The sequence below is a fragment of the Euwallacea similis genome, chromosome 3, assembly GCF_039881205.1.
Source record: "Euwallacea similis isolate ESF13 chromosome 3, ESF131.1, whole genome shotgun sequence".
NCBI classification, from domain to species: domain Eukaryota; kingdom Metazoa; phylum Arthropoda; class Insecta; order Coleoptera; family Curculionidae; genus Euwallacea; species Euwallacea similis.
Genome location: NC_089611.1, coordinates 5967301 through 5977512, shown reverse-complemented (window position 1 = coordinate 5977512; position 10212 = coordinate 5967301). Strand labels below are relative to the sequence as shown.

General features: G+C 30.9%; 1 protein-coding gene and 1 long non-coding RNA gene across 2 annotated transcripts; one reads left to right on the top strand and one right to left on the bottom strand.

The window, feature by feature from the left end:
- Positions 1 to 3026: 3026 nt before the first annotated feature.
- Positions 3027 to 8889, top strand: sav (salvador). The gene is made up of 9 exons (XM_066406382.1): positions 3027 to 3228; positions 3588 to 3813; positions 4437 to 4590; positions 5608 to 5738; positions 5793 to 5938; positions 6001 to 6181; positions 7423 to 7616; positions 7995 to 8127; positions 8575 to 8889. Exons 1-9 carry the CDS (start codon positions 3138 to 3140, stop codon positions 8633 to 8635), a joined length of 1317 nt encoding a protein of 438 aa, XP_066262479.1. The 5' UTR covers positions 3027 to 3137; the 3' UTR covers positions 8636 to 8889.
- LOC136419858 (uncharacterized) lies at positions 8567 to 9892 on the bottom strand. Its single transcript, XR_010753133.1, has 3 exons — positions 9674 to 9892; positions 9382 to 9619; positions 8567 to 9300 (listed from the first exon to the last, which is right to left on the bottom strand). It is a non-coding gene; the product is annotated as an uncharacterized lncRNA (long non-coding RNA).
- Between the last annotated feature and the right edge of the window lie 320 nt (positions 9893 to 10212).

The following is a 10212-nucleotide window of genomic DNA, read 5'->3' as shown; positions in this document are numbered from 1 at the left end:
CTTTTATTCGCGTGAGGTGAAATTCCTACCGCGAACCTACAGTAAAGTCTTACTTTCAGCTCACAAAACGCTTTTACTACATATACACTGTCACACGCCACCTAAAATTTGTGTTGATGACGCAATATGAAGTGAGCTTTTTACTAAACAGAAAGACGGAGTCCTAAACATATCCTACTTATTCAGGTTGGTATGGACTTGTATTTCTTGGTGATAAGATTTTTTATTTGCGGGCCGGTTCCTCTCTCATATGCGATTAAGCGAAGTAGGGAACGAGAGTCCTGCCAAGCGGCTGTATAAAATGTAATCTTTCCACATGGTTTTATTTGGAAATAACTCCTTTCTGAATTGTGTTATATTTATTTACACACCCTGACCGTAAGGCAAGTTCTCTACATGCCCACATATTTATTTTTGTATTTTACGAAGCTTCATTATTAGTGGTAGCTAAGAAAGTAAAATTAAGTTTTAGTGCTATTTCAAGATTATTCATTCAAGCCAAAAATTTTAGATATTAGTTGTTGTCGGTAACGTTTTGTTTCAAACAAAAATCGAATTTTATTAATGATTTGTATAAGATATCGACTTTTCGACACTTTGAGAGAGATGCTGCGTTGCGTTAGATTTTGTGAAAGGATGACTTAATTCATTAAAAAATATCTTGGGCAATGCGATGTTGCCGGTTATATGGGAAAGTGGTAGAAACTCCGACAAATAAAATTGGACACATACCTACTTTTAGCGGTTTTGCGTGAAAACTACGTCTACCAGTACGCTTTTAAAACCGCGTTTATGTCTGATTATTTAGATTATTTGTTGAATTCCTAATAACCAACTCGGCCTATTATATATGTTTACGAAGAAATATGATGCGTAATGCAGCATCTGGGATCTCGAAGTACCTGACATTTTGGCGAATAAGTTTATTCGTACGATTTATTACGACTCATTATTTTGTATATTGAACAAACGAAAGTGTTTGTGTATTACTGTTTAAGTATAATTTGAGCCAGCATTTAGAATGGTAGTTGTTACAATAGTTGTAATTATTGTAAAAAAATTGTTTAAGTTTAAAATGTATAGGCAGTTTTGTTACATATAGAAGTCTTGAAAACCCGGTACTTTTCCTCATTAGCCCAGGTTGTAGAGTAAGCATTTCCGTCTTATTATTGTAAGTCTAATACATAAATTGTGTTGCGATAATTACCTTTAGATATGTCCAACTTGCGCATACTGTTTTATACGAAAAATAATGCAATTTATACGGCCATGTCCAAACCAGAGTGTGTATAGAATGCCACTTCACATCTGAATATTTAGGAGCACTGTCATGTTCACATTAGAAGCTTTGAGCTAAAGAAAAGAGTTACATATAATATATTATATCTCTTGTACTTTAGGTAGAGTAAGAAGAACCTAAATACATCCAAATATGAAGGGCGAGCTCAATCAGAATTAAACCGTTGTTTGTGAATATGTGTATTTATTTTTGAGCCAAAGACACAGCCAACAAAAACCATAATCTACTTTTTGGAATATTTATTTTGAGATTTAAATGATAAAATTAGATACATTTGCAAACGATTGAAAAATTTCCCCGCTAACATGTGAATAAGTTTAAGGCCATAATGACGTTTTATAAATGCGGAGAGGTATATTTGCCCTTATAATTATTATTACGGCATGTAACATAATACTAATATTAAATACCACTATGAAACTTGTAGATACACGTAAGTATATGATGAGAAAATATATTGTTAAAATTTCTATTGTTTTCTCGATAGTTAATATTGTCTTGTGTAGAGTGGAGAGTGGAGTATCGCAAAATGTTGCATTAGAGGCATGAAACTAATAAATTTTTTATCAATTAACTAATCAATACCTTTTTTACCTTCACTCCAATTGTTTCAATAATGTTTTCCAATATTTAGGAAATCGAGATTTTCATTTTAATTCATGAAAATACTCCGCTCTATTAGTAAAAACTGTGAACAAATTTTAATTACGTTAGAATTTATTTACATTATCGACTATTGCGGCTAAGTTAAGGCAAATCAATATGTTTATAAAATTTGATAATTTGTATAAGAGCTGATTACCTCGGTATTGGAGGGTTCATAGTATCTGCAGTTTGTCAATGGACGTACTGAAGTGCGTAAATAAATATTCTCATTTTGAATTGAAGGTTTTCATTTTTTCCCGCCCCTTATGATTTCCGCTTTCGCTCCCCGCTCAATTGCAATCACAAAACCATCTCACCCCAATTTTCAACTACCACTGTCTCAACCCATATGTGGGACCATCCTACCACTCGTCTCTTCATTCAGAGTAGCCCTCTTCCCGGCAAGATCCTAACCCTTACATTCAATCACAGTGGTTTCTTCCTCAGGCGAGTAAACTGTAGATTATGTGACAAAATGACTTACTTGGACGCACTTTTGTTTGTTAAACACATTTAATTTTAAACAATTTTTTCCGATATCGAAGATGAAATATGAATTGAAAATTTATTAATTATGTTAAAAACAAGTAACTGGTCCCGTCAATAAAAAGAAAAATACTGTAGAGACTCAAAATAAAAATGATTTTCGGAATAACAAATTATGAAAGAATCTGATCTGTGATCAATAGCAATCACTCTTGGTGATCTGTTTCTGATCGTACCCCAGAAATCGCAAGCGCAGCTGTTAAATGTCATTCTACACTGACAGATTGTCAATTGCCGTAAATGAACAATTTTCAAGGAATGTAAACAATTTATGTTTTGGAGAATTTAAGTTATAAAAACTGTAGTTTCTATGAATTGTGCGTACTCCGGCGATTTTTTACCATGTTGAATAGGAATGTATTATACTCACCTTCAACCCAACCGACTCTATCTATCTACCACAAATGCAGAAATAATTTTATGTGAATCATCCTAAGATTTGTGTAGATTGTTGGAGAAGCTTTGTTACAGTATCAGTTGCACCACTGAATAACTTTATTTTTGGTTCTTCTTTTCTGGAAACAAGATCTACAGTATTCCCTGGACACAAGACCTACTGATTTAAATTCTTGTTTTTCCAAGGCTTTTTCTTAGGAGAGCTTCCTTATGAGTTGAGCTTACTATTTAAGCCCTTTCAGGTCTTAGCATGCTCTCCAGGAAGAATAAAGACTTAAGGGCCATGAAGGAGGGTGTTATGGGAAGATATGTCAAAAAAGACACTCCACCTGAAATGCCAAGTAAGTCAAGTTCACTGTTAGCAAAATTCTTATTTAAGGCTGTTTGTTGTAATAATTAAAATATGTGCATTGTGTGTTTCCTCAGTATACCTTTCAGCGTCCCTAATAGTGCATAAATTTTAATAGCAAAAAGAAACTTTTTAGGGAATACAACTGTTTTTTTTTAATAAAAAAAAGATATCTAGTTTTGCTTACTGTATAAACCATTCTTTGACAAATGCTAATTTTATGCTTTTTAATTTTTCACAGTTTTATAGCAATAACTTTCATATCAAATATTGGCAGTCTGTTTCAAAATGAAGAAGACTGACTTCATTTATATTTCAATTGATTTTTCAACATTTCATGTATTTTTTTAGTTATAAACGTATGGTCATCTGAGCCAAAAAGACGCAGTTCTAATCAAAGCAGGTCTTCACTTCCCCCACAAGGCTCTTCAGCTTATAACACAAGTCAAAGTAATGCCAACACAGTTCAAACTGTCCAAAAATTTGGTAATCAAAAAGCCACCATTAGTGATGTGGGTTTGGGGGCCCATGAGGGTAAATATACTCCCAGTGCTTCAGTTCCTGATTTAGCTACACAGTAAGTTGTATCAAATTTAATTAATTACTTAATCTTTATTTGCCTGAAAAACGATAAAAGAAAAGGGCAGAGAAAGGTTTAGCTCTTTGTTTATGTAAAAGTGATTAAAAATATTTTTTTAGTACCTCATTTATATTTATGAATGTAATTTGATGGGAATAGGTAATTCCCAATTTCCAATAAAATTACTTATTTATCAAGATTACTGTCTAAATCAACAATAAAAGAAAATCTAGGAATATATATGTATAAATGTTTTTTTATCTGACAAGAGATCTTCAACAAAATGGCAAACAAATAGATATTACTATATTCCATGCATCTGCCTTACTCTATATATGTTTTCATTGAAGGCAGGTAAAATTTAAATTAAGCTGTTGATTAAACTTGGATATACAAGTACTTAAATGAGTTGTCCACTGGCCATATTGAATACTATCTCCATAACAAAAATGCCTGTATTATCTTAACTTATAATCAATCTATAGATGTAATACTCTGGGTAAATACCTAGTTATAATAATACCTGACTAAATATCTATAATATAATATCCCATGTTAAAATTGTTTGTAAACAAATTATTATTTTGATTATTTATAATTATTTAATTTATACATTTTAGCTTTGCCAATTTGTCCGTTGGTGTATCTCAGGAAGCAAGTGGAGGAATATTGCACCCAAATAATTTTAGCAATACAAATAACTTAAACTCTAGCCCAGCTCTTCATATTTACGCCAATCAGACGTTGCCCAATACATACCTTGATAATTCTGCTGTAAGTACATTTAGTTAAAATTGCTTTTTTATATATCTGGATATTAATTATTGTTCAAAAAAGATTGCCTCATTGATTTTTAACACAATATACTTCTATTAATTTAAATTTAAATAACTATATTACTTATTAAATATCTTTTAACGAATTTTGAGCAGTCCAGCAGCAAAATTGCTTTCAAATTACATTTTAATATGACTGGAAATTGATCAAATTTTCGCAGTCGTTTTCCAATATGTGCTAGCTTGTAATTATTACCACCTCCAACTAACATAGAACTTTCGAACACTTTCTGAATTTTGAGGAAAATATTTTCGATTTTTTCTACGGGTTGTTCTTCACAAGAATGTTGAATAATGTCGATAAGATCAGAAATATTTTTTGGAGACTTTTGATATTGAAAAGACTGAAAAGAATTAAAGTAACTGTAAATTGTACTAAGAGTATTTGCAGAATGGCTTTTCTTTCGTCGTCACTTAAGTTCTTCTTCATTGCTCGGGAACACTGAATTTCCATAGGCTAAGAGTATTTGAACCTCCAAAAACAAAAATCGCGGTTTATTTTTTCAAGTAGTCAAAAATTACGAATTTCAAATAGTAACACAAATACAATAAAATTACTGTAAACTGTTACTACTGTAATGTTTTATTAAAATTATGTTTTTGAGATTCTATTACACACAAATAAATGACATATTGTCAAGTTATACGCTTAATTTTGTAAAAAGTGTCAAATGGGACAATCATTTTAGAACAGAAAAAGTAATATATATTTTTCTTTTGTGTTTTTCCCATATGTTTAATAATTTACTTGATTTCTGTAAAACTTTGAACATGTTAATCTAAATATCTAATACTGCTTACTTTTAAGCCACAAAGTATTCAAAATCATTTTATTTCGATATTAAATAAATCGGACGGTAAATAACAGTTCCACAGGATTAGCCGTCCATACGCATTCATTGTATATGAATTCCTATCCACATACAAATTTGTGATGAAATGTTGTAATTTTTAGAATAACGCCAATTACGTTGAAATTGACCAGATTTACCCACTGACCTCAGAGCCAAATAATTTATACAAAGATTCTTACAATAGAGCGAGTTCTCCAATATATCAAAATACTCGGGACAGTAGCGTAGCAAGGTAAGTTTTAAATGACTTCATAAAATTTGTAACAAACTATAAATGCAATTTTAGAACTAGCCAGGATCATTCAATACCAATTTATAGCAATACTCAAGTAGATAGGTTTAATAGAAATCAATACTCCAGTACAATACCATTTGGAGAATCGCTAGCTCATCATTTGAGACCAAGTTCAGGGAGGACTGAGAATACTCAAGGTATTGACAGTATTTCTAATATTATATTCACAATAGACGTTAAAAATAGTCTTTTAATTTAGAACCATCAGAAGAACTGCCTTTACCTCCTGGTTGGTCAGTAGATTACACATTGAGAGGTAGGAAATACTATATTGATCATAATACAAAAACTACCCATTGGTCTCATCCTCTGGAGAGAGAAGGGCTTCCTACTGGATGGCAATGTATTCAAAGTCCAATATATGGAGCTTACTATGTCAAGTAAGTCATAATAGATATATAAATAGTGACTGAAAAGTGTCTCGCCTCATTTTGATTCATTTTCGCATTTATAGACTTATAGTGTAGTCAGTTAAATTGATGAACAATCATTAGTAAATTATATATCCGAAGATATACATACGCAGGGTGTCCAAGATAACGATGTCTAGCATGAGATCTAGTAAACGGTAATAGTTATGAACTTGGTTAAATGGGATAAAACTTGTGAATTCCAAGAGGTAGGTTCACGATGCCAAAAAATCTACAGAATTATTTTTGGTTCTTAAAAATTCGAGAAATCCTCAAATTTCCTTTTTACTTTTTTTCTAAGCGATGGCAAGATAAAAATTAAAACTAAGATCACTTTTACATGCCTGTTTTTATAAACTTTAACGTGATAGTTTTGATTTAATTCTATAACATTTCATTTGTTAAGAATGATTGTTAAAATTAATGTTTAGAACTCAAATATTTTATTTTATAAAATTTAATAAAAATGTAAATTTGGAAAGTTCTTGATATTATGGTGAAGATAATGTTACAGTGATAATAAACGGTAAGAAAAGGAATGTGGAGAAAAAGCCTTAGTCTCGCTTTGAGCAACAATGTTCAAAATTGAACTTTCACTCACTAAAGTCAACTACAATACTGATTTACCTCACGAATTTTTAAAACAAAAGAATACTCGATTATTCCAAGTACTGTTTTATTCCATATAACAACAATCTTGTTGATCATCGCGCTAACACTCGACTGAATCATCCAAGAAATGATATCGGTAAGATAACATCCAAAAGACTTTATAACCTGTCTTTTGTAAAGATACAGCTGACTGGTCTAAAAATCGATATAGGAAACGAAATTATATATATACAGTGTCTTCAATATAAAGATGTTCAATATAGAGATCTTGTAAATTGTAATAGATGATATTTGAATTTTAATATTTCTACATGTTGGAGATATGGAAAGTTAATTCGATAAATGAAATTAACCTTAGAAGGAAACAAAAAACAGAATCCCTCAACGCTTTCTTTAAACCTGAATATTTAATAATATAGTAAACCCCGGTCAAATTGAAACCAACTGGAATCAAGTCGAATAAGACGATACATACACAGCTCTATTTTTCTCAGCTAAAACTATAGTTTAAGTAGTTTCCAAAGTAGTCCAGTAAATAAGAATTGATACATAGTACCAATTTATTATAGTAAATATTAGACAATTATTTTCTTCCACAGCCATATTACGAGACAAGTGCAGTACGAACATCCATGTCTGGTTCCTTGTTATAACTATGGCGGCCTCGCTCCTCAAGCGTATCAGCGGTATCTACCAGTGAGGCCAACTCATTACCAACCTCATAGTGTTCTGGTACCAGCCAATCCGTATTTGATGGAAGAAATACCACACTGGTTAAATGTTTATTTCAAAAGTATGTACCTACTTAACACTTTTGTTAACAATTTACACAAAAAAATCGAACGACCAGGTTCATTTGCTCTGGAGATTAATGAGAATTGGAAATCGAGGTATTCTTTGTTATAATGGCAAGACTGAGTAAAATATTAATTTGTTGTTAAAATACCTTAATCCGATAAACTACTTTTTAAACTGCTATGTTTGTAATAAAATATATAATAAAATAAAAACCAAAAAATTTAAATCAGTTTGTGAGACCGGAAAGACGAAGGTGCTACTAGTTTTAATTATGCAAAATTTTCTGACAAACTATACATATTATTTTAAGTTATTGTAATGGGTAGTTTTAGTTTTTGTTTCTACGTTTCTGATTTAACTCTTTATTTTGCAGCTAGTACAGAAATAGACCATAAGCTCAGATGGGACATGTTTAGACTGTCAGAGCTGGAGTGCTACAATGCAATGTTAACAAGGCTGTACAAGCAAGAACTGCAGAACATAGTTATGAGATATGAAACCTACAGGTTAGTATATAACTAGGTATTTAATAAGTCCAGGTCAGAATTTTGTCAAAGTACAAAAACATAAATGACGACAATAAACCACGCAAACACAGAGATAAAAAGTAATTAAAAAGTAGTTTGGAATTTTAAGCATTTAGGCAGGGGAAGGTAATCACATTGTCCAAAAATTGGTAAGTTTTTTTATCCATTTATATCATAGGTTGCTTTCATTCATTCACATTTTAAAACAAATCTAATTTTTTGCCTAATTTCATCAAATATTTGCTATATTTTGTGGCGGTCTGTGTTTAATTTCATTGCTCATTTCATATTCATTGTACTTACTTCTGTGTAATTGTCAAAAATTCCAAACTCAAACTGTTTCTTGTCAAAAATATAACTTTGATTTACCATTCAAGTTTAACAAATTCAAGATAAATTAATTGAATAACATGTAAAATGTTTTAGAGCTGCTTTAATGGTGGAAATGGAAAAATTTAGAACAAACCAGACGAACCCTAGACTGTGATCTGAAGAAAAAACTTGTTCCTATAAATTCTATGAATTAAGTAGTGAGCTTACTAAGATTCTCTTAAGAGTCTTATGTATTAGACTACTACAATATATTTTGCCTATATCTATATGGACTATATAAAGTGCTATATTGTGATGATTGAGGAATATCATTTTATCATTTACTGTTTACAAGAAGAGAAGATCCAAATTTCCCAAAAAACAATGTTGTTTTTTTAGAATTTAACTTAGAACTTTTCATTAGTGTTTAATGTATATATATTAATGAACGAAATGGCATATTTATATGTGATAATATATTCTGAGTTTAATTGTCTTGTCTATGAAATAATGTGTATTAGTAGTATTTTAACATTTGTTCATTTAATATGTCTAATAATGGACTATTTTTATGATTCTATTGGAGTTGTGGTCTAAATAACGGCAATTGGGAGACTTTAATTTTTATCTCTTTAATTTGGAATCTACTTTGAATAGATGTGTTACAGGATATAGGCAAAAAGAGCTTACTTCTTGTTACCTTCAGGCATACCTATATTACAATATGTTTATCTATTTGTTATACTTCTGCTGGTGCAGAAACCTCTTCAATTGTAAAGCCTTTGTTCACACGTATTATTTTTGCATTAGTTAATCCTCTTTCTTGGATTACCTGTTCAGCTGTAATTGAAATATTTGCCATTAATAACGAATAGTAAAAACAACAGGATAGGAAAAAATCCTTATGTGTATATGCAGTACCTGGAGATAATTTAGCTCTTTCTTCGAGACTTAATTCCTTTTTTTTTGCACAACTCATTCCATATAAGCTAAATCCCACAGCATTCCAGGCTAAAAATGCATATACAATCGAAAATCTTGTATGCCATTTTTCTGCTACTCTTGCGGGCTTCGGTTTTGTTAAAATTCTTACGTTCCTATGCCACCATCTAAACAAAACCATTATGTAATTAATTTCTGAGAGGATTCCAACTAACACCTGCAAATATAGCTCTGAAGAGCAATGCGGATCTTATATCAATAGTAACTATACCTCACAGTTATTTATATCAATTAAAATATTTTATTATCCAACTTTTGAGAAATTGTTTGGGTTTTAAATTTTCTGCATATTCTATAAAGGTTGGAAGTTAGATTTATAGGTTAGATTAACAATATAGAGGAATTGGATGTAGTACTAGTATTTTTTTATAGATTGGTCCCGTTTTTTGCTACCATTAGCAACCCCATGGTCTATTTCAGTCAAAATCAAAATAAAATCTGATAAGGTTGAAGTCTCACATATGCAATGGTCAAAATATACCTTTTTTTTCAAAATGACGTCATAAGAGTACTGGTATATAACGGTCTTCTATTCATCAAAAAGTGAGATAAATTTTAATAAAATATCCGCGACTGTTTCACTTTTTTAAAGATACTAAGTAACGTACCGAGACTATTTGGCTAGGCCCTCGTTTTAAGGTAAATAAAATCATATTTTGATTATCGACATAATTTCATTTTGAACTAACTTAACTTGAATTAATCTTTGGTTACTTCACTTGTCGTTTGTCGAAATTTTTGATAGGTGGA